This window comes from Melanostigma gelatinosum (genome assembly GCF_949748355.1).
Source record: "Melanostigma gelatinosum genome assembly, chromosome: 16".
Classification (NCBI taxonomy): Eukaryota; Metazoa; Chordata; class Actinopteri; order Perciformes; family Zoarcidae; genus Melanostigma; species Melanostigma gelatinosum.
In genome coordinates this window covers 21,272,935-21,298,305 of record NC_136649.1, presented here as the reverse complement: position 1 = coordinate 21,298,305, position 25,371 = coordinate 21,272,935, and the positions used below count along the sequence as shown (strand labels likewise).

General features: G+C 41.8%; 2 protein-coding genes across 3 annotated transcripts in view; both read right to left on the bottom strand.

Annotated features, from left to right (window-relative positions):
* sptssa (serine palmitoyltransferase, small subunit A) overlaps positions 1-1,067 on the bottom strand; it is a 3,041-nt gene extending 1,974 nt beyond the window's left edge. The window contains exon 1 of the mRNA XM_079287113.1: positions 875-1,067. Within this exon, the coding sequence (XP_079143239.1) occupies positions 875-977 (103 nt within the window). The 5' untranslated portion in view covers positions 978-1,067. The remainder of the gene's footprint in view (positions 1-874) is intronic.
* A 454-nt stretch (positions 1,068-1,521) lies between these two features.
* eapp (e2f-associated phosphoprotein) lies at positions 1,522-4,803 on the bottom strand. Of its 2 annotated transcripts, none has more exons than XM_079286703.1 (6): positions 4,645-4,803; positions 3,814-3,998; positions 3,266-3,367; positions 3,056-3,170; positions 2,852-2,974; positions 1,522-2,517 (listed from the first exon to the last, which is right to left on the bottom strand). In XM_079286703.1, exons 1-6 carry the CDS (start codon positions 4,722-4,724, stop codon positions 2,208-2,210), a joined length of 915 nt encoding a protein of 304 aa, XP_079142829.1. In that variant the 5' UTR covers positions 4,725-4,803; the 3' UTR covers positions 1,522-2,207. The 2 variants fall into 2 exon arrangements, with proteins under 2 accessions (XP_079142829.1, XP_079142830.1); XM_079286704.1 differs by having other exon boundaries at positions 3,266-3,364.
* Between the last annotated feature and the right edge of the window lie 20,568 nt (positions 4,804-25,371).

Genomic DNA, 25,371 nt, shown 5'->3' with positions numbered 1-25,371 from the left:
GACGCTGTAATCAACAAGTGTTTGGTATATTCATACACCAGCCATGACTGATTACTGTAACAAGCAGAGGAACAATGACACACAAACACACGTGACCCTCAGGGGGAACGATATGAGGGTGACACCTCAGGAGGACGATACTACACTGTTAACACCTCATACATCTTAATTAAGAGCCCATTAACCAGACTTTCGAGGTTTCACCTGAATGCATAATCTCACACGAGCTTCTGTTATGGAAAATAAAACTACAGTATGGCGTAACCTGTGTTGAGTCACCTGATAGGTGACCGGAAGCTCCCTACGACGTCGACCACACGCGCAGAACTCTGTTGACAATTCTACAGATTTAACGTGTTTTTACTGACCTGCGAGAGGAGCTCAACTAAGTGTGAAACACGTTCTACGTCATTAATGACTAACGTTAGTCTTTAACTCGGCACTCAAACATGAAGGACTTGTTCTTACAAAAACGAAAGATTTAAGGCGACACACCAGCGAGAAGTTCAGAGTCAAACACGCGAAACTCCCTTCAAAAGTATACGCGTTTAAGGGTTCTTCAGCTATAAGTTAATAAAGCTACATCATGGAACAAAGGTTGAAAAGGTTTCTAAAACTGTATAGTTGTTCTGTTAATTCGGCATTATTCTTAAATAAAAAGGTCATTTTTGTTAGGCTTACAGTCTATGCAAACACGTTAGCAACGGGAAACACTTGCTTCACGTACATTTTTAGCAGAAACAAAGACCGACTGGTACATTTCACACGAGCCGAATTCACCACAAGCTCATATACATTACTATACATTCATAAAATGTATTTTCGCTGACTTCCTAAAGCTAACAGTTAGCACATTAGCTCGTGTAAAGGATACTGAACACCGTCCTCTCCCACGGCTCCAGCATGTAGAGCGCGGTCACGAGCAGGTACTGGTAGTAAAACCATGACAACTGCTTCCAACAGTCTCCCAGTGACATGGTTACGACTTCACTAACTACTAAAACTCTACTTTTTATTCTACTTTCCTCACTTCTCTCTCTATTCGTGGTAGGAGCTTTCCCTCCGGGGACGTATGACGTTAAATAATAAGGTGCTCGTTTTTAGCCAATCACGTGAGACGTAGGGGTGTGACGCAGGCAAAAGGAGTTCCAGCATCCGGATTTCAAAATAAGATACAGATTCAGTGCGAGAACACTGACATGTTTATAAAACTAGTTCCTTTATGCTCATGTTTTGTCTCCTACTTAACACATTTAATAGTTTCATAACTAACTGTCCTTTTTACAGACTGGCTTTTATGTGGCGTCACTTTTCTGTTTTTATTTATTTATTAGTTTATTATTATCGACCGTTTTACTGATCGCTGTTATTGTCTTGTTTTTGCTGCTTTGTCTGTCAAAGCACTTTGTAAATTCTGTTTTTAAAGGTGCTATTAATGAAGTTATTATTAAATGAAATTACTTTGTTTGTTCAAAATAAAGCAAGTTTATTTACAACCGTAAAACATCTACTTCAGTTCAGATCTTGTTCTTCAACAGCAACACAAATATGTCATCAAGCTGGTGATACGTTCCTCTATTTAACATTCATAAACCGTATGTATAACACATTTAATGAGCGGTTCATAACACCATGATGGCGTTATACGCAGCGATAAAGAAGCTTTAAGAGTTTATTAAAGGGATAGTTTGGATGTTTACGTGTATTTAGAACATTTACACTCCGTTCGTACAGACTGATAGATGTTCATACACACACTAATCATCACTTCTATCCTTTAATGTACAGCATATGTCAACAACTAGAACTTCTATGAAGATATATTTTCGATTATAAATGTTTTCACAGATTAACTGTTTGTACAGCAGCTTCCACTTAATGAAGTTATTATAGTTGTTGACAAATACATTAATAAACATTTATATCCGCTTCGTCAGTGTTATAAACCCTTAATTCACTATTTATATACCGATTATGAACGCTAAATAGGACGATTAAAGGTAAAAGTGTCACAAAATGTTTTAATGATCAGATATTAATATCAGCCTCGTGCGAGATGATCTTCGGGTCATATTCCAGTTTTAGTGCGATATCTTAAGAAGATAAACAGCGTTCTGCTGACTGTCAGCCTGGTTCTTCCTCTTCTTCTTCAGTGGTGGAGAACCACTCTCGTAGTAATAATAAAATGAAAAAGGAGTCGTGGTGTCTCAGCAGTGGCTGGCCAGGATGTTGAAGAAGTGGAAGACTTCGTCCTTATCGACCACGGCCACCTCTGTGGAGCACTCGCTGCACCGGACCGGGTGGTAAACCTCGTCGGCGTCCATCCCCGCCGGCGCCGGCGCCTCGTCCTCCATCGGCGTCTCCGTCTCCGTCCTCTGTCCCTCCCCCCTCCTCCTCTTCCTTCTCTTCCTCGTCTGCTTCACCTCCGGCTGGGTTTTGTAGCGAAGCACCTCGTCCTTCTTCACCGCGCAGTTCATGACGAACATGGCTCGGTACTGCGTCCGGTACTTTTCATGCCTGAGCAGAAACAAGAAGGTCGGCAATTCATCATCTTGAGTTTTTAACACAACTGCAGCTGGAGGATCAATTTAAACAACTTCTCCGACAATAAACGTTCGTTTCACGGCTGAAGATAATGAGTTTTATTATCTTTTGATGAATAATCATGTCTCAAATGGCTTTAATGATGTTTTTATTTGTTCTTTCTGTGAAAACTACGTCTACTGTTTGTTGCCTGACTGAGTTTCCCCACTAAGGGTTAACTAAACTTTCTAATCTAATCTCTAAGTCTACTTTAAAGATGCCTCAGTGTTGCTACAGACAAACCCCCTGTCATGTCTTCATGTCTCACCTCTGACAGTCCAGGCAGAGCGTCGTCATGCAGGCGGGACAGTTGAGGACGGCGTCGCTGCTCATTAAAGCCGGAGTCTGACGAGGCCGAGAGCCTGCAGCCGGTCGCTTTCTGCCCTGATACCTGAAGAAGAAGGAGACGCAGGTAGAATGTAAACAACACACCTCTCGTCTGGATGGACACGTGTTTAATAAAGCGCCTCACTGTCTCCTCCGGGCGTCCACCCAGGCCTGGTCCCTGTCGTCCTCCTCGGGGTCGTACAGCAGCTCGTCGTTGGTCAGTACGGCTCGCTGCTGCCGCCTCCGGCCAGTGGAACCGGCTGTCAGACGAAGCAGAGGGAGTCAACAACCACTTCATTGAAAGAGACGTCTTCATGTTTAACTGAAACATTTACGTGAAAACATTTGTACTTACTCTGCGTGTTTTCCCCCTCTGAGTCAGAGTCAAAGTACACTTCATCATACACCTGAGGGGTAGGTACAGGACCTCCTCCTCCTCCTTCTCCTTGGGTTTCTGCTGGAGAATAAACACACAAACATCAGGACTGCTTTCACAATACGGCCCACGGCGAACAGACAAAATATCCTCCTCCTCGCTTCCTTTTTTTCCTTTCTTCTCCTCCTCCACCTCTTCTGTTTCTAGTCTCTGATCTCTGATAATGTTACTTTGTAAACAACCAATCAGTGTTTAAACCAACAGGAGGAGAGCTAGTAACGTTAGCAGCATCGCTAACGGCTAACCAACGGAGGTTCACTTCAGTTACATTATGATGCCTTCAGGCTCTGCTCAGTGAAAATGAGTACTGGCTGAAGGTACATTATAACGTTATCATGTGTTCACATGTAATCTGTAAAATGTAGTTTTGGTGATGAACTTGAATAAATCCAGTAGTTTGAAGGAGATGTTTTCACATGAATATAAAATAGATATTCGAGATGAATTATGAAACTCTGGGTGTTTACCTGCTGCTGCTGCAGGCGTCCAGGTTCCCTCCAGAGTCTTGATGGTGGAGCTAAGCTCCGCCTCCATCTCCTTCTCAAACTCATCCCCACTGGACGACTCGCTCTCCCCCGTCAGGTACTCTCTGATCAGCTTCTTCTTCTGCTCCGGGGTCCCGTTCAGCAGAACCTCCAACTCGTCCTCCGAACTGAAACACAGCGAAGAGGTTCACATGTTGTGTGTTCTTCAGGAGACAAATATATAGTTTATAAAAACAACAAAACTTAAAGCTGCATTCTCTCCTCTGGTTGTATAGAAGTCTATGAGAAAATGACTCTACTTCTCTCTTGATTTATTACCTCAGCAAACATTCAACTGCATTTCCCTTATTATACACTTTTAGTAAAGCGACAAATGTAAATGCAGTACTTTTACAGATTATGTAGTATTATTACTGTTTTTACTCGAGTTCTGAATACTTCCTGGTTGTATAAAGGTGAACACATCGAATGTGTCGTATTATTGTTGTGTTTACAAAGAACATTACCAAACCTCCACCATGTTTTAACAAACTTTACATATATATTATTATTTATTATATATTTACATATATATTTTTACAATTTTAGCGATGGAAATAACCACCAACAGCAAACCGCCAGCCATCATTTTAACATATTTGTATGGTATTATATAACTAACTATTATTCTAATAAAAACGAGCAGTAGAGACAAACAGTTCAGCCTGTTCCTGTTTGTTTACATGTTAGCATTCGGCTAGCTAGCCGCACAGTTAGCCTCATGGTGCTAAAACTACAGTTAGCTTCAAAGCTAGCCGTTTCAAAGACTCTTACCTGTCCTCGGCTCTCTCCTCATCGCTCGGCTCCTCGATCTCATACGAGTCAAACTCCTGTGGTTTGTTCAGTTTGTTCATTTTAACTGTCGACAAAGTTCAAGTAGAACAACATGAGCTGCTAACGAGTTAGCAGCGACGTACGAACAAGCACGTCCGGTTCTTCTTCTTCTGTGGTTTTATTGAACGGAAGTGGTGTTTATGAAGACGAAACACGATCGCCATCTACTGTGTGTGGAGGATGGACAAGGCCAGTAAATAAAATAAAATGAAATGAAATGAAATGAAATGAAATGAAATGAAATGAAATGAAATGAAATGAAATAAAATAAAATAAAATAAAATGAAATGAAACGGAACAAAAAACTAAATAAAGTAAAGTCAAATTCAAACAAATAGAATACAAACTGTGTTCAATAGAATTTTAAAAGTCTGCCGTTTAAACAAACAAAATAATCTGGCTTTGAGAATTTGACATTAACAAGTTTCCAGATTGTTGATTGGTATTAAAACCTATTTAACAGGGATGCTGAATCAAAAGCTCCATTTCTGCATCTTTAAAAATCCCTGAAGTGATGCAAACTGCTGCTGTTACAACAAACTACCACCAGATGGAGCCAACAGATCACAGATGTGCACTCCTCCTCTCAGAGGTGATGGCAGCTAAAGATTCATCTGAAGACCTATACGTCCATGAGATGATGGAAGGGATGAAAATAAATCATTTAAAGTACAATGTGAAACCATAAGTTCCCATCACCACCACAGATGTTAATTGAATACACGTTTACTCCATTTTCTGTTTTCCTAACTGAAGTTTTCCTTCTTCAAGTCTTTCTTTCATGACCTCATCATATATTTTCTGTCACATGTCACATTCTCAACATTTAAGGTCTTAAAATCTTCAGAAGACGACAGAAACTGATCACACACCTGGAGGTGTGGAAAATGGTACAAAACTAAGGTATGAAAACGTTGTTTGAATCAATCTATTCTCCTGTTTATCACCAGCATTTAAAAGAGTTTTCTATTATTTATATTATTAACATGTGAGAAAATTGAGAACCAAACACATGATCTCCTGGTGGAGATAATCCTCCACTCATCACTTTGTTTGTTTCAGTTTCTGTGTTTCAGTAAACGTGATCAGGATGAATATTTATGAATCACACCGTATGTAGTGTGGATTTCCTTCCCTGTGCATCTTTACGTTTACAGCATTTTTTTGTAAATTAGAATTAGAAAACAATGTCACATCATAATTAATCGGCTAAATATACTATAGAAATAATTTAATTTAAGTTTCTGTTCATCTGAAGACGAGTTTGTTTCTCTTTACTTGTTTTTACATCTAATTATATTGCATGTGCAATATTATTTTCATTAATCTTTGTGCAATATAACTTTCTACGACTTTTAAAATATCATTGACAATATCTCTCTTAATATCATCTTAATATTACTTTTATATTTTAGTTCCATTAGTCTGCAGTGTTTGTTTCACTTCTTTTACACTTTGTATTTTAATTATTATTCTTTGTTGTATTTTACTTTTTCTATTTTAGAAGAAATATTTATCTCATTTATTTATTTACCTTACTATTTTTGCTATTGCGTTCTGTTCATCATTATATGTATTTTACACTTAATAATGTTTATTCTATTGTTCATATGTGTTTATATCTTTATTCTAAAGTTCTATCGTTTTGCAGCTTGTGGTCATAAGACGAGATGAGATGAAACTTTATTAATAATGAAGGAAAGAGTTTTATGAAAGACTAAAACAGAAGAATAACAAAAAACAATGGAATACAAAATATGAACATAAATGAACAATAGAATAACAATTATTAAGTGTAAAATAAATAACAATGACACCTGTGCAAAATAGAACATAGAGCACTACGAGTAAAGTAAATAAATAAATAAGGTAAACTATTCAACTAAAATAGTAAAAAATAGAATAGAACAAAGAATAAATACAAAAGTAAAATACAGGTAACGAATAAAACAAAGTATAAGAAGTGATATAACACCAGAGCCTCGTGGAAACTAAATGAAGATGATATTGAGAGAGATATGATATTAAAATAGTTTTAGAAGTTTCATTGCACATTTATGAAAATCCATCAAGTAGCTAAACTCCTTTTTCAGAGAGAAGAATTATCCAGCGTCCTCCATGAAAAACATCTGTACGACGCTGAAGGACTGAAGAACAGGACGAGGTTCAGTTCATCAGGTTATGGACTATGTGTGCGTTCACACCTTAACGAGGTCCTCCTTGATCCAGATCAGATACTAACACACAGATCACATGTTGATCTACCACAATGAGGTCAGGGAAACAGATTTGTATGAAAACGCTGTGTGTGTGTGTGTGTGTGTGTGTGTGTTCTGGTCCTGTTCCTCCGCTCTCTGTTTGTGTGTTCATGTCCTCCTCTGTTTTTGTTTGTGTGTCTGTGTGTGCTGTTTGTTTTGTGTCTTTACCTGCAGTTTGTCCTTCGCTGTGTCTTTGTGTGGTGTGACTGTGTGTTAGAGTGTGTGTGTGTGTGTGTGTGTGTGTGTGTGTGTGTGTGTGTGTGGAGCCGCCGGTGACATTTTCCATTCCAGGTGTGACATCTCGCTCCCCTGACAGCCTCTTCTTCTTCTTCTTTTCCAACACACTAAACAACTCCTCTCTGATTTTACCTGCCACACACACACACACACACCTCGCCCGACCACCTCTGTCTCAGCTCTGCTGCTCGACAAGCTAATTTAGCCAATTACACACAGGTGTGATGCTAATTTCCCCGAGCTGGCAGGCAGCTCCTGGAGGAGGTAAAAATAACAAAATTACACCCATCTGTCCTCCTGCCGGCAGGCGGGCTCTCCCACCGGGTGTCGGCTTCCACCGCCACCACGAAAACACACACAGGAGAAGACAATGGACAGTGTGTGTGTGTGTGTGTCTGTGTGTTTGTGTGTTTGTGGAGGAATCCACAGTTGCTTTTTCTCCCCATTGTTTGGAGCTTTCAATGGATTTTTCAGCGATACACAGCAATTTCCTGCAAGAAAAAGAAAGAAAAAAAGGCAGACTTTTGTTACGGAGGGATAATTACGTGGAGCTGCTGTGTCACTGTTGGACTTTATGTGTGTGTGAGGAGGAGGAGGAGGAGGAGGAGGAGGAGGAGGAGGAAGAGGAGAACACAAAATAAAACGTGGTCAGAACAGACGGAGGCCTTCAGACGTCAAAAAAAGAAATTTTGTTTCCAAAATCAAAAATCCAAGGTCAAAAATAGCAGGATGTCCCTCTCATGACTCCAGAATATGAATGTGAATTTGTACTTGTGTAAATGTACTTATTTATACACTCCATCCAGACAGAATAACGTTTATTATCTCGTCCTTCATCTCAAGATGAACACGGTTCCTCAAACGCCACGTTTGACTCTGCAGCTTCCACTCAGCCGGATCTTTTTTCCCATCAGCCTTTGCTGCGTCTCCTCACAGTGGAGGAGTCACGGTGTTGTGTCACAGCAGCGAATCTGTTTCTTTTTGCTTCCGTACGAAGAGATTCACAAAGAAGTGAAGCTCGATAAACCACTGACAGCCGCCATGTTTGTTTAGGTGAAATGTGGTTAGTGCTCAGCAGCAGCAAACAGGGAGTGTAACTGCAGAGGGACAGATGCATCATTATAACCAGGCAGCCTCGATCGTCCCACATGTCACCAGATATAAATACAGTTTGAGAGGATTTCCATTATTGAGACTTCTGCTGTCATGTGGACATGTGAATTGTGTCTCGGAGGTCTTCCCACCCTGCCAGGAGAAATAAATTGGTCCTCGCACATAACCTCCTTATCTACATTCCTGCCGCCACGTCGCCCCCCCCCCCCCTGTTTCCTACGTGTGTGAGGACTCCGTCCGTATAGGTTGTATTATTCTACATTCTCACGTAGATGGATCTGTCAGGCTATCTGTCACACAGCAACGTTCTTTCCTTCTTTTTTCAGAGACCCGCTGAGACCCTGTACACTCTGAGGAGGAAACGGTTCAGAGACACCGCGCAGGGTTTGAGAGTTAAGAAGCAGGGATACGTATTCAAGATACAGCACAGGTAACTGAAAACACTTATTTAAACTGTACAAAGTTGTTCAAACATGAATTTAACCAACATGTATACCGTTTGTTTTCTGGTGTTAGGTCACTAACCCTCTTAAAGGCCTTTAGACGCTGAGGGGGCAGATAGCGCTGCTTCATATCATACTGGCAGCGATGCAGAGTGTCTGTCTGAGGTAAACCGGTCTATAGTTTAAGCTACTATAAGCTATTTCATTCCCTCTGGTAAACTGTCACAGTGCATGTGTCTTGGGCTTTTATTGTGAAAGGTAAGAACAAAGGGAGTGGATTTGATCTGATTAAAATGAGCAATAAAGTTTTCCGTCTCGGTTCAGTACACAGAACCACCGTGTTGTTGTGCGCTGTGGTGTATGTTTTGAACATGTTCGTTCTGCAGAACATGTTATGACTGAATAAGTATAGAAAACTTTTATTTGATTTCTTGACACGGCTAGAGGACAACAAGGTCACTGTTAAATACCAAGTTAGGTTTAGAAAAGATGGTGGTTTGGGTTAAAGTAACTGTAAAAGTTACTTCAGTACGGAAGTCTATAAGTGAACGTGGTTTCACACGCGACATGAACAACGGTGTTCAGGGTGAAAGTCCTCTATTTTTACACCCACTAATCTCCCCTTATGTTGACGATGTAGCTTTTGATACTTCTTGGGACACAATTTCGGAAGATTTAATACGAATCGACTTTACCACAAATATCAGCGCATTACCTTTGTTGTTCTGGTTGTGTTTCCCTCCAGTGAACCTCCAGGTGAACCAGCTGCTGTCAGAGTGTGGACTCCACCTGTCGGCCTCCGCTGCAAACACAGGAGACGGCCGAGCTTCATTATCTTCTGCCACCTCCGACTCGCTCTCTCTCCATGTAAAAAGTGTCGGGACTTGATTATCGGCCCATGTCGGCGAGCTGTGATCCGCTGGAACCCCGCCGACGAAACACACCTGCACACACACACACACACGCACGCACACACGCACGCACACACACACGCACACGCACACGCACACGCACACGCACACGCACACGCACACGCACACGCACACACACACACACATGCACTGTCCATGAAGTCAAATTAAATGACCCGGCCCCTTGCTATTTCCTCACACTTTCAATGTATCTCTGACGCTGGGAATATACCAGTGTGTGTGTGTGTGTGTGTGTGTGTGTGATATATTTCCCAACAGCTCAAATCATTTCCATCTCCATCAGTCTTTCCATCTCTTCTTTATTGCCTTTTGTTCCTTCCTTCCTTCCTCTTCTTTCCCTTTTTATTCTTCCTCTTCCCTTCCATCATTCCCCTCTTCCTCTCTTTTTATCCACCCATCCTTACTTCCTACATTCCTTCCTCTCTCACCTCGGTGATGTTTCCTTCCTCCATCGCTCCGGTCTCTCTGTTTTTTGTTTTTTATAATTCGTCCCTCCTGATTTCTCCTCCATCGCCATCACCCTCTTCCTTTTCCTTTCCCACTCTTTTATCTATGTTTTTTCTTGCCTCGTTGAGTTTGGTCTCATCCAATTGTCCCATCCCTCCATTTTTTAAAATTCCTTTCCTTTTCCTCATCCTTCTATCTTCACCTCTATCCTCTCTTTCTCATCTCCAGCTTTGGTCACTTTCAGTATTTCAGCCGTTAGATTAAGATCTACTGCGCTATATTTTTTACTCAACCATATCTGGATTGAGGAGGAGAGACGTAGAGACGCCGTATACGTCTCTGATAGAGACCTGTCAATCACTGTGTAGCCCCGCCCTAAAGCATCCCCTGCTTTATGGTCTGTTTGACTCTAAATGGACCATAATGTACTAAATGAACATCATGCTGTATTGAAGAAGACTTGAAACTAGAGATTGAGACATAAACTCATGTTTACAATGTTTACTGAGGTAATAAATCAAGAGAGAAGTAGAGTCATTTTCTCATAGACTTCTATACAACCAGAGGAGTCGCCCCCTGGTGGACACTAGAGAGAATGCAGCTTTAACACATGAAGCTATGACTTTACTCGGCAGACACCAGGGCCCCGTGCCACGTAAGTGGTTCAGCAAAGTCGATCAAATGTCCTGTTAGCCAGCCTACATTCACGAGATGATGTCAGGCTATCTCGGTTCCTGCAAGGCTGATCCTCTCAAACAGTCTCGTTAATTCGAACCAGACGATCGGGATCAGGATGATTGCGCGTGCTCGTCCGACGTCAAAAGGGGGAAGCGTCGATCACCGAAACCATGATGTTCTAACAGTACAATGTCAAGTAAAGTCAAAGAAAGAGCCGCTTTTTACTCCGCTGACGAGCAGGAGATGATCATGAACGCATATGAGGATTTCAAGACCGGAATCACGGCAAAATATAACAGCGCCACCGCTGCGAGGGCGAGACAGGAAGCACGGCAAAATATCACAGACGAGTTAAATGCGTAAGTGTTGGAAATGTATCAGCTAATTTTAATGCCTCATCACCCCAACCAATCAGATATATGTCTTTAAATGTGCTGCTGGCAGTAGGCTTCATGATGCATCATCCAATGAGATCTTATAGCAACAATAATGATCTCAACTCTTTCAGAATAAGTAGATAAAAACAAGCCCAAAGAGGATCTAACTGATACTCATTATATGAGGATATATGTACTGTATGCCCTTATGGATCATGTAGCCTACTATATATGTGTATATACATGTATGTGTAGATTACCATATAGAACTAGTTTGAATATGTGTGTGTGAGAATATGGGTGGATCAGTATGTGTATTATTCATAATCAGACATTAAATCAATTGAAGCCGTGAAAAGAAAGTGTGTGATTCTCTCTATTCTCATCATGAGTCCACCTTCATCATGTTCTACAGTAATGATGTGCTGTGTACTAATAACACTGTCATATCATTATGAGTGCTTTAACCTCATGTATGCAACCAGCCATCAAGAGGACATGAGAGCAAGTACACACTAAGCACACACACAATTCAGAATGCTGAGTCAACACAACATGTGCCATGGTAATGTGATGAACACATCCATAAGTTTATTAAGCGCCAAATGAACTTTGCGAACAGCACGGCATGCAGCGGCTTTCCCCATGTTCTCCGCATCGCCGACACTGTACTACAACGTAGCACTCGCACAACAGCGCAAGGCTGCATCCAGTCTGAGACAGTCAGTGCTCGGCTGGGCGTGTGGTGTTCAATGTCTGCTCCAGAAGGTCTAAATAAATGATTCCTTGTCGGCAGACTCGACAGCGCGTGCCATTTTTTCCGGGGGAGTGACCAGTTTATCCAGCTACCTTCACTGAGCCTGCGCTGGAGCAGGTTCAAGCTTTTGGATGTGTTGCCATGGTGATTTTGCCGAACTTGCTTCGTGGAACCGAAAAGCCTGATCTACGTCATCTTATCCTGAAAAGTATCCGGCGAACTCAGTTAGCCACGTACGTGGCACGGGGCCCTGGTCTACACGTATGCAGAACCGGCAACGTTTAATATATATATATGAAATCATCCCGGGACGACTTCACATGAATACACACAGAAACATACGAGGTCTTCATCATGTGAGACCTGCTCCATCTCTCATATTTCCTTTTCAGAATCATCTATAGATTCAACCTTTTGTCGTTTTTACCAGTTTTTTTTTTCCCGGATTATCATGTAAGAGAGACGCCAAAGATAAAGAGAGACGAGAGAGAGAGAGAAAGAGGAAGAGACGAACGAAAGAAAAGACAGAATGAGAGGAGGCAATGCAGAGGAGACAAAAGTCCAGCTGTGAGATGAACGTGGGATGAACGGAGGAAGAATAAAACGGATCTTTGGTGGGGAGAAACTTCCAGAGCGAAGCCCAGCTTATTACCATATAAATCACACACACACACACACACACACACACACACACACACACACACACACACACACACACACACACACACACACACACATTCAGTATGATGTTGCACAAACACAACCCACACCAACACACACTCCTTTCACCACGTCTGATTGGATGTTTTTTTAGAATGAAGTTGGCTCCTGCCTGGTATTTTGATGAAGTTGGTTATTTATCGGGTGATGAAATTAAGTTAATTGCTTATTGGTATTTTAATTAAGTTCCTTTCTCCGGGGGTGTTGGAGTGATTTTTTGGAGTATTTATTGGTATTTTAATGAAGTATTATTTGGCTGCAGACTCAGTGGGGGAGCAGCTGAACAGGCATACACACAGCAGGTGGCCCAAACACACACAAACACACACGCACACACACACACGCACACACACACACACACACACACACACACACACATACACACACACAAATACAGATGATGACTTATTAACACATAAAAAAGCATAAATCGACACAAATATTCCCACAAACACATCGACAAATATAAATCTTATTTTTAAATGTCATGTCGCATATTTTTTCCAGAAATGACTTGTAAATATTTAAAAACACAAACATATAGTTTAATAATATCCATGCTACATTCAAGGAACACACTCCGTGTTACATTCAAGGAACACACTCCATGTTACATTCAGGGAACACACTCAATGTTACATTCAGGGAACACACTCCATAATACATTCAGGGAACACACTCAATGTTACATTCAGGGAACACACTCAATGCTACATTCAGGGAACACACTCCATACTACATTCAGGGAACACTCCATGTTACATTCAGGGAACACGCTCCGTGTTACATTCAGGGAACACGCTCCGTGTTACATTCAGGGAATACGCTCCGTGTTACATTCAGGGAACACACTCAATGTTACATTCAGGGAACACACTCAATGTTACATTCAGGGAACACACTCTATGTTACATTCAGGGAACACACTCTATGTTACATTCAGGGAACACACTCTATGTTACATTCAGGGAACACACTCTATGTTACATTCAGGGAACACACTCTATGTTACATTCAGGGAACACCTCTATGTTACATTCAGGGAACACACTCTATGTTACATTCAGGGAACACACTCCATGTTACATTCAGGGAACACACTCCGTGTTACATTCAGGGAACACACTCCATGTTACATTCAGGGAACACACTCTATACTACATTCAGGGAACACGCTCCAGGTTACATTCAGGGAACACGCTCCAGGTTACATTCAGGGAACACGCTCCAACTTACATTCAGGGAACACACTCCATGTAACATTCAGGGAACACGCTCCATGTTACATTCAGGGAACACACTCCATGTAACATTCAGGGAACACACTCCATGTTACATTCAGGGAACACAGCTTACATACAAGTCTCAGCTCGGCATGATGTGGTGATATTTTCATGAATGTAACTAAGTACATTCAGATACAATAAAGTATTCTTAATGTGTAGTATCACAACTTGTGCATACATATATATATATAAATATATTCATACATGTATGTATATTTAATTATTATTAAAGCAATTGATGTTAACAAAATATTTAAATGTTCAACTAAACAGAACGCTGCTGATCTTTTATTGGTTGCTTCATCTGCCAACCCAGTGTGACTCTACACACACTTACACACCTACACACACACACACACACACGCACACACACACACACACTCACACACGCCCACGCACACACACACACAGCGTGCGCGGGCTCTGAGCAGCAGCCGTTTAAGGTTACGGGTTGAATTCCCTGGCAGAGCAGGAAATCAACCGTTATTCTTTCTGTTGTCTTGAGGTCAGAGGAGGCTTCTGGGTAGTGAGACGGGACAGGACGACTGTCAAGCACACACACACGCACACACAAACACACACACAGACACACACACACACACACACAGGCTGAGAGCTGTGAGAACATTTTCTTGTGGCCTCGAGGTGTCAGGAGCACCCATCAAACCACCAACAACTAATTATTACCTTCCTTTTCTTTCTCACCTTGTGTGCGTGTGTGTGTGTGTGTGTGTGTGTGTGTGTGTGTGTGTGTGTGTGTGTGTGTGTGTGTACCGGCCCCCAGGGTCCGTTGGTGTACATAATGGCTTTTTGAAGAGATTGTCGGTTTGTAAAGACATTTGATTGACACCTCCTGATGCCTCAATCCAATTAAAGAGAGAGAGAGAGAGAGGTCCTTTGTGTACACTAAGTGTGTGTGCGTGTGTGTGTGTGTGTGTGTGCATGTGTGTGTGCGTGTGTGTGATCTGACTGAGAACAAATGATGTGTGTCTCTAGGAACTCTCTCTCTCACACACACACACACACACACACACACACACACACACACACACACCTTTACATTTATACAAATTGTGAATAAATAAGTAGATTGAAAGTTACATCTGATAATTAATTCATAATCATAACTTGTTTTACTTCATAGTAATCTGAATATTTGATTGAAATCCTAATTTCATTCAATTCAATTTGGTGAGTTGTGACGAGAGATTCATTTCTAAATAATAATACAAATAAAATTCACACAACACATTTATTATTATTATGTATTGTTATTATGTGTTAAAGAGATTTATTCATGGAGAGTCTTTTTAAAGCCTAATGTGCAGTTTAACGTGAATATTTACTCATTATAAAATCAAAGGTTGGCACTCAAATGTAAAATATGAAAAAGTATAAAGAAACAACCAAACAAAAAATAACAAAGCAAAATAATGAAATGAAAACATGAATACATATTAGAGTAGAATAGCACATTAAGGTCAGTAATGACAATAAACAGTAAAACCCATAGAAATAACACAATAAGAATAATAAACACAACGCATGTAATTATAAATGAACATATATTTGTATGATTAGATTATAAGACATCAAGTTTTCTAAAATAATAAATTACTGTAAAACTACATTACAAGAAATTACATATTTTATTCACAGAAATAATCAATCTGTTTTATTTTATGTACATTTTAATCCACAACACGTCGTTTATGCTATTTAGGGAATAGAGAGAAATACTGAAACCTGATTATTTTATGTTTTTACAAAAATCAGATGGAGCTGATAAAATACCACATCTAAGTATTTAGTAATACAATATATTCACCTCTAAAATGAAAGAGATATTAAAAGAATTTTCTCATTTTCTTTGTTCATAATTATTGCTGTTTTTTTAAGGGTCTTCTGCTTATTTGCAGATGTTTTTATGTGATTGAAAGAAGTGTATCACAACTTATTCTGTAAGTATAAAGTTGGCCTTAATTCATCTCAGGGTTCATTCATTTCTGGGAAGAAAACTAAATGAAATTGTTATTTTTTTAGTCTGGGTTCTCTACATGACATTCAGATCAATAATCTACAATCAATAATTAAAGACAAAGGGGAGTAAAGTGACCTGATCACAGAACTAATTCTCTGTGTGTGTGTTGTTCACATGCCTGCGTACCATTTAGTGCATGTTACTGCACGTGAGGGTGCCTTTTAGTGCACGTGAGCGTGCCTTTTAGTGCATGTTACTGCACGTGAGGGTGCCTTTTAGTGCACGTGAGCGTGCCTTTTAGTGCATGTTACTGCATGTGAGCGTGCTCCACCGGTTAGCTGTCATACGTGGGTTACAGCTGAAAAACGGCGTCTGTACCGACCCCATGCAGATAATATAATAATCTGATAAAAACTACAGTCTATCATATGATCTGCACTGTTATTGTTATATATTTCAATATAATATAGAATATCCATGAAATATGTCAGTTCACTGAACAATAGAAAGACGTTCCCTCAAAGGGACGCTTTGGACTGTGTTGTTTAAATGAACAGGTTTTACTCTGATATTTAATTTATCTTCTTTGGTTCAGTTTGAATCTGATAAAACAAGCAATGTTTTCAGGTTTAGAGTTCAGGGATTTTACTGCACACACACACACATACACACACACACACACACACACACACACACACACACACACACACTCACACACACACTCACACGTACACACTCGGGGGCCCCTATTCAGACTCTGTAACAAAGCTCAGGGCCTCAATCCAGCATGTCTGAAAAAACACTCTTGAGTGTGTTTTGTAAGTGTGTGTGTGTGTGTGTGTTTTGTACTTGTGTCTGTGTGTGAGTGTGTGTGTGTGTGTGTTGCACTAACAAGGTCCAGGCCTCAGCATGATGACGATCTTAACAAGCTGTCTTTCACTCTCCAGCTCTCAGTGCAGACCTCTGTGTCATTAATGACTGTGTGTGTGTGTGTGTGACACTGTGTGTGTGTGTGACACTGTGTGTGTGTGTGTGTGTGTGTGACACAGTGTGTGTGTGTGTGTGTGTGTGTGTGTGTCAGTGGTATAAATGGAATAATGTCTCAGCAGGACAGAAAAAACATTTAGTCTCTTTTGGCGCCACAATGTCAAGGTTTCAATGGCTGCTGTCTCCTTGTGAGTGTGTGTGTGTGTGTAATTGTGTGTGTGTGTGTGGGTGCGTGTGTGTGTGTGCAGCTGCCAAATCCCCAAATTTCCCCTATTTTATCAGGCAGAGTGGATGTTTAGAATAACAGATCAGGACTCTAAAGCTGTTCGGGTCTCTGTCTCCTTTTTTCTTTCCATCGATGACATCACAATGTGTCATCCCATAATGCATTGCACAAGTGCACATCTTATTTTGGGATCAACGCCTTCAGACCTCCATCAACCAGATTCTACACCTTTTCAATTATGAAAAGCCCCCAAAAAATGTTGCAGCAGAAGGTTTGAGGAAGACTCCTGATTGGCTACTTTCAATCTTACTCAATTTGTGAAGTTGAGTCAAAGGTGAAAATGAACTATTCTTGCTTTCACTGCAAAGATGAGTTGCCTTGCAGTCCTAAATTTCCCATCATGCAACTCTTCCATTCGAGCCTACAAACCCAGAAATGACCCCACCCCGATGACATCACTATGACATCATCAGGGTGGATTTGATCTGATTTGACAAAACTCCCCCCAGAGAGAGAGAGAGAGTGTATGTAAGTGTTTGAGTGTGTTCCTCACAGTGATGTTGTTGTCAGACTGTCGGTGCAAACATCATCCTCCAGCTCACTGAGGCAGAAACACACACACACTGCTGTATTGTGTGTGTGTGTGTGTGTGTGTTGAATCAGCTCCTTCTCACTCTGAGCATCAGCAGTCCTCGTGGGAGTTACAGAAGTTTGTGCAGAAACAACAAACAAACACATGAATGAATCAGTCTCTGACAGCATGTAGGGAAAATGTCTGTTTTTGAAAGCTGTTATTAGAACGCACGAGAAATGAGGATAAGATATACAAACCGTCGTATCCGGAGACAACCTCCAGTCCTGTAAAAATAATCCAAAGCGTCACATGTTAAAGCTGCATTCTCTCTAATGACCACCAGGGGGCGACTCCTCTGGTTGTATAGAAGTCTATGAGAAAATGACTCTACTTCTCTCTTGATTTATTACCTCAGTAAACATTGTAAACATGAGTTTATGGTCTCAATCTCTAGTTTCAAGTCTTCTTCAACACAGCATGATGTTCATTTAGTACATTATGGTCCATTTAGAGTCACACAGACCATAAAGCAGGGGATGCTTTAGGGCGGGATACACGGTGATTGACAGGTCGACACCAGAGACGTATACGCCGTCTCTACGTCTCTCCTCAGTCCAAATCACTTCCTGTTCACTGGTTGCAAAAAAACAAGATGGCGACGACCGTAATCCAAGATTCATTCACATCATGAAGGTGAATTTAACTGTAATAGATGTGAAACTGTGGAGTAAAGTGATTTCCATGATTTGATTCTATGATTTCTTTTGTGTTCACATCTGTCAAATAAAGCTTTTATACTTTTGGTAAACAGAACATTCAGTAATCAGAAAATCAATGTTAAGATCACTTAAATTAACATTTCAATAATTCTATATTCTCTTTCTCTCAAAAGGTCTCACGATAGAGGCCAATTATACATTACACACGGAAAAATATATGAAGGCCACGCACAGAGCTGACGAAGGAGGCAAGGATTTATTCATTAATAATGTCATAATTAATATTGAATTCGTTTTTTGTTATTAATGCTAATTTACCAGCAGCCTGAGTTAATGACAGAGCTGCAGTCAGGGGCGGACTGGGGGGAAAAAGTGGCCCGGGAGTTACTGTCAGACCGGCCCACTCAATACACGGCGCGCTGCCCACTCAATGCACGGTTTTTGCAGCAGCTCACTCTTTTCTGCAACACCGTCTATGATTTTCTCACTGTCCAGCATCTGCAAAACATCTGTCTGAATAGCCATCAACATAAAAGCCTCCAGGTGCTGTTGAGAGAGCGAGCTCCTGAGCCTGTTTTTGATATATTTCAGCGTCGAAAAGCTTCGCTCGCATGCTACCTGTGTGACAGAGAGGGTCATCAGGAACCTGTATGCAAGGCCTATGATGTGCATCTGTCAGGATGTTGTACTGCTTCAGAACTCGGTATCAACAGATTGGACAGTCCTTGCAAGATGAGCACTTTTTGTAAACCATCTCTGCCTCATCTTCAGCCTCATCTTCAGCATCCTCCAGCCGGCTTCTGTTGTCTTGGTTGTGTACTCCTCAAATACTGATGCCTTCAGCCTATCCCACTGTCGTGCCAGACGTTTGAGCTCGCTTTGTAACTCGCATAGTCAAATCAACGTAATTAACACAATGACAGCCACAAAGTCATAAGAACCAGTCACATATATTCATATGACAACAAAGCACATCAATCCAGCAGACCTGCAGCGGATCCACGCATTCCACCACACAAGAGCACGAGCCATCAAATATTATTCATAAAAACGTTACTGCAGATGTAAAAAAACAAACGCAGTTTGTCACTTACCAAATTCTTTGTTGACAAAGAATTGAATCCCAGTACATCGTTTCAGTTCCAGTAAGAAGTCCTTCTCGATTCATGGACGCCGTGACAGTCGAGCCGCCCCTGTATTTCGCCGGTCTATGGCGGCCATTCGCACCTCCGCGGCCCCGCCCCGACCGTCGCCCGGCACGAGCGCACGGCGCAGACCGCGGTTATGGAGAAAAGTTTTTAAAAGCACCGTAGTGTCCAGCCGTGCTATGGCGTCCTCGGATCGCGAGGAGAAGTATAATGTCAGTTTATACTGTTGATGCAGTTTTCACTGATTATTGACTTTCGGTATTAGAGTCAATTGAACGTGTTCTGTGAAGCATATAATATAGTCGGGGCCGGCGATGTCAGAGACCGGCCCAAACCCTGTCGGCCTACCGGGGATTCCCCCGGTATCCCCGATGGCCAGTCCGCCCCTGGCTGCAGTTTGGTTTAACTTTTAAAAATAATATATAAATAAATACAAACTGGTCATTTCAATAAAGCGGTTCAGTGTGCAGCTCAAAAATGTAGATTCATCCGCCGCTGAAAATAGTCCCAAACAAAGGCACCACTTCCTCCTGATTGGTTAAAACGACGCTGAGCAGATGTTTTTATAAAACTACATGAAACTATTTGTGTTTTTAAAGATTCACGTCTTCAGAAGGAACCAATGAGATCGGAGCTGTTATTATCTGCCCTCCCCCTTTTTTCCTCCCAACTCCTCCCCCTTTTCATTTTCTAAATCTCAAATTCCTCTATTTTCCGTCTTCCTTTCACTTTTCTTTTGCTTCTTCATTTCCTCCCTCATTTTTATTTTCTACCTCACCCCTTCCTCTCTTTCACCTGCCACCCTCACCCCTTTCTCCCCCATCTTTCCTCCTCTTTTGCTTCTATATTTCCTCCTTCTTTTTATTTTCTACCTCACCCCTTCCTCTCTTTCACCTGCCACATTTTCTCCCCTGATCTTTCCTCCTCTTCACCTTCCTCTAACCCTAAACCTCCCTTTTCTCATCTTCTTTTATCTTCAGTTCTATCCTCCTTCCCTTCCTTCCTATCCTATCCCCTTCAACTCCCTGCCTCCTTCCCTCCCCTCCCTCCCTCCTGGCTGTTTTTTTTATTTCGTTCAGAGTTTGCGTGACGTTTTAGAGTGTTTTCATCGATGTCGAGACCTTGCTATCAAACATGACTGCCTCTGCTCTAATTCACCCCCAGGACACCACACACACACACACACACACACACACACACACACACACACACACACACACACACACACACACACACACACACTCACGCAGGGCTTCTCGCTCTCTCACACACTTGAATGAACATCCATTTCCACACACACAGACACTCACATTCTTTCTTTACACACACAAACACACACACACTTATCGTCAGACTTGTGTGAACATTTATTGCATATTCTCAACTCTAAACTTTACAACTTTCATTTTAATGTGAATTTAGTTTTTTTCATTGAATGTTGTTAAGTGAGTTTTATTACAACTACAGAAGCAGATTCATCTGAATAAAGTTTTGACTTCTAAACATCCAACCAGCTGCACCAGAAAATAAATAAGAATAATATTCATGTTTGCTTATTTACTGAAAACCGATGTTTCTTATTTTATATTTAAATACAGGGTCAGAGGGGGATTTAATATTTAATAACTTTGTGTTGCAGATATAAACTTCTGTTTGTGTTCCGTAACTTTTCTGTGAAATCTGTTTAGAAACTCTTTATGGATAAAACATGTTGTCTTCAGATGATCCAGTAAATGAATAAGAGCATCATCTATTGATCAGAGAAACATTTCTGAGATGAATAGTCATTGATTTGTTACTGCTAAATGTTAAAGGGACACACAGAGGGTTTATGTCTGCACATCTTTATTCTTCAGGCGTTTCACGTTAAACAACAGATTTATTGTACATATTTGTTTTAATATTTTTTGGTATTTTTATTTTCCAACTTCTAATAATGTTTCTGGACTTTTGCAGCAGCTGTTTTTCACCTTTTTATTCTCTCTGACTTTGTTCATTGTTATGTTGTTAAACAAAAACCTGATTATGATGACAAGATACAAATCAAACATGAATCACAGTAAAAAAAGAGGTCAAATGAGCGGCGTAATATTGATTAAATATGACTGAATAAACTACGTGAAATATCTTCCGGTGAAACTTTTTTTTTTCTGCTTCATTTGATTTGGTCCTCAGAAGAATAGAACGATAAGAACACACACACACACACACTCAGATATTTACTCACACACACTTTCTCTATTCTTACAGACACACACGTGAATGACCCGTGACCCAGCTCCAGCCACACACACACACACACACACACACACACACACACGCACACACACACACACACACACACACACACACACACACACACACACACACACACACACACACACACACACACTGTGTTTAGCCCTCAGTGTCACAGGCTGTGAATTTAACATTGATTCCATAAAGTAGTTTCAGTGTAACATGTCACAACGAGTTAACGTCAGAGCAGCGAGCCGGACGGAGAGAAGAGCAGCTAGCACGCAATGCTGTGGGGGAGACGGGGGAGACGGGGGAGACGGGGGGGGCCAGAGGCAGAGATGAGGGGAGAGAGAGAGAGAAGAGGGAAGAGGAAGAAACGGGGAGAAAAAAAAGAAGAGGGAGGAAGAGTTGAACGTAAGAGGAGGGAGGAAGACTTGAAAGGAGGACTGAAAGAATAATGGGTGAGAAAAAATAATGAATGAACGGAGGAGATGAAGAGGGATGAGCAAGGAGGTTAAGAAAGGGAGAGAGGAGGAGAGAGAGGAATGGAAAGATGGAAGGAAGGAGATAAGGAGAGGGAGGGAAAATAAAGCGGAGAAGATGACGGGGAGGGTCGGAGTGGCGATAGGGAGATAGGGAGAAAGGGGAGGAGAAAAAACTTGGGGAGGAAGGAGAGGAAAGAAGTAGAAGTGGGAGAGAAAGAGGAATGCAAGGGTGAGATATGGATTGAAAGATGGACAGTGAAGGAGAAAGAAGGAAATATGAGGAAAGGAGGAGGGGACAATGAGAAAAAGAAAGGGAGGGGAAAAGAGGGAGGAAAGAGGGAGAGCAATGACATGAAAAGGGAGGAAAAAGAGGTATGAGAGGAGAAAAGGGGAGACAGATGAGGAAAACATTGGGGGAGATAAGGGGATGGTAAGAGAGAGAGATTGCAGGGTGAGACGAAGGAAGATAAGTATGAGAAAGGGGGGAGGAGGACAGGAAGGAAAGTGGGAGAAGAGGGAGGAAGAGAAGGAAGAAGGGATGCAGGAGCCAATGAGAGGAGAGAGAGGTGAGGTGGTAGGAGGGAAGAGGAGGGGAGCAAAGGACGAGAGGAAGCAGGGAAGGAAAGACTGAGGAGGTAGGAAAGGTATGGAGAGAGAGAGGAGAGTGAAGGATGGAGGAAGGACAGAAGAAAAGGGTGTAGAAGGAAGGAAGGAAGGTGAGAATGCAAGGGAAGGAAGAAAAAGATGATGAGGAAGAGAGGTAATAGATGGGGGAGTTAAAGAGGAGGAGGGAGGAGGTGTGTGTGTGTGTGTGTAAGTGTGTGTGTGTGTGTGTGTGTGTGATGTTTTGCTGATACACAAACATACAGGCGAGTTTACAGATTGAATTAAAGCCTGAGGGCATCAGAGAGTGGTTGTTTGTAGAGAGTTGTGTAGTTAGTGTGGCCACACACACACACACACGCACACACCCACACACACACGCACACACCCACGCACACACACACACACCCACACACACAGTACAGACTTTACTCAACGTGTTAGTGGGTCAGAGGTCCTGGCAGGTTCAACTGCGGAGAGAAAAACAACACAGAGAGATTAACACACTGTCCCATGACCCTGAGAGAGAGAGTGTGTGTGTGTGTGTGTGGGTGTGTGTGTGTGTGCGAGTGTGTGTGTGTGATCAGTCTCATGGTGTTAGCCCACCCACAGTGTGAACTCTCCCCTTAATTATTCGACTCAAGAACAAAATCAATGCAGCAGAACCAAAGATATCATTCCACACATTCTTCACTTAGATTACCCACAATGCAACTCAACCACGAAGACCATGAAGATGAAGACAGGACGTAGATGAAGACAGGATGTAGAATATGAAGACAGGATGTAGGAGAGGAAGACAGGATGTAAGAGATGAAGACAGGATGTAAGAGATGAAGACAGGATGTAAGAGATGAAGACAGGACGTAAGAGATGAAGACAGGATGGAGGAGATGAAGACAGGATGTAAGAGATGAAGACAGGATGGAGGAGATGAAGACAGGATGTAGGAGATGAAGACAGGACGTAAGAGATGAAGACAGGATGTAAGAGATGAAGACAGGACGTAGATGAAGACAGGACGTAAGAGATGAAGACAGGATGTAAGAGATGAAGACAGGATGGAGGAGATGAAGACAGGATGTAAGAGATGAAGACAGGATGGAGGAGATGAAGACAGGATGTAGGAGATGAAGACAGGACGTAAGAGATGAAGACAGGATGTAAGAGATGAAGACAGGACGTAGATGAAGACAGGACGTAAGAGATGAAGACAGGATGTAAGAGATGAAGACAGGATGGAGGAGATGAAGACAGGATGTAAGAGATGAAGACAGGATGGAGGAGATGAAGACAGGATGTAGGAGATGAAGACAGGACGTAAGAGATGAAGACAGGATGTAAGAGATGAAGACAGGACGTAGATGAAGACAGGACGTAAGAGATGAAGACAGGATGTAAGAGATGAAGACAGGATGGAGGAGATGAAGACAGGATGTAGAAGATGAAGACAGGACGTAAGAGATGAAGACAGGATGTAAGAGATGAAGACAGGACGTAGATGAAGACAGGACGTAAGAGATGAAGACAGGACGTAGATGAAGACAGGACATAAGAGATGAAGACAGGACGTAGGCGATGAAGACAGGATGTAGATGAAGACAGGACGTAAGAGATGAAGACAGGCCAGAGATGAAGACAGGACGTAAGAGATGAAGACAGGACGTAGATGAATACAGGACATAAGAGGTGAAGACAGGACGTAGATGAAGACAGGACGTAGGCGATGAAGACAGGATGTAGATGAAGACAGGACGTAAGAGATGAAGACAGGCCAGAGATGAAGACAGGACGTATGAGATGAAGACAGGATGTAGATGAAGACAGGACGTAAGAGATGAAGACAGGACGTAGATGAAGACAGGATGTAAGAGATGAAGACAGGACGTAGATGAAGACAGGACATAAGAGATGAAGACAGGACGTAGATGAAGACAGGACGTATGAGATGAAGACAGGATGTAGATGAAGACAGGACGTAAGAGATGAAGACAGGACGTAGATGAAGACAGGACGTAAGAGATGAAGACAGGACGTAGATGAAGACAGGATGTAGGCGATGAAGACAGGACGTAGATGAAGACAGGACGTATGAGATGAAGACAGGATTTAAGAGATGAAGACAGGACGTAGGAGATGAAGACAGGATGTAGATGAAGACAGGACATAGGAGATGAAGACAGGACGTAGATGAAGACAGGACGTAGATGAAGACAGGACGTAGATGAAGACAGGACGTAGGCGATGAAGACAGTACGTAGATGAAGACAGGACGTAAGAGCTGAAGACAGGACGTAGATGAAGACAGGACGTAAGAGATGAAGACAGGACGTAGGTGATGAAGACAGGACGTAGATGAAGACAGGACGTAAGAGATGAAGACAGGACGTAGACGAAGACAGGACGTAGGAGATGAAGACAGGATGTAAGAGATGAAGACAGGACGTAAGCGATGAAG

What these genes read in the sequence shown, in the direction of transcription:
- eapp (XM_079286703.1), bottom strand. Translation starts at nt 4,724, where the DNA reads ATGAACAAACTGAACAAACCACAGGAGTTTGACTCGTATGAGATCGAG. An exon ending in GACGCCTGCAGCAGCAGCAG is followed by an intron (nt 3,368 to 3,813) that starts GTAAACACCCAG and finishes TTTATTCTCCAG; the next exon opens with CAGAAACCCAAGGAGAAGGA. An exon ending in GTGGACGCCCGGAGGAGACA is followed by an intron (nt 2,975 to 3,055) that starts GTGAGGCGCTTT and finishes CTTCTTCTTCAG; the next exon opens with GTATCAGGGCAGAAAGCGAC.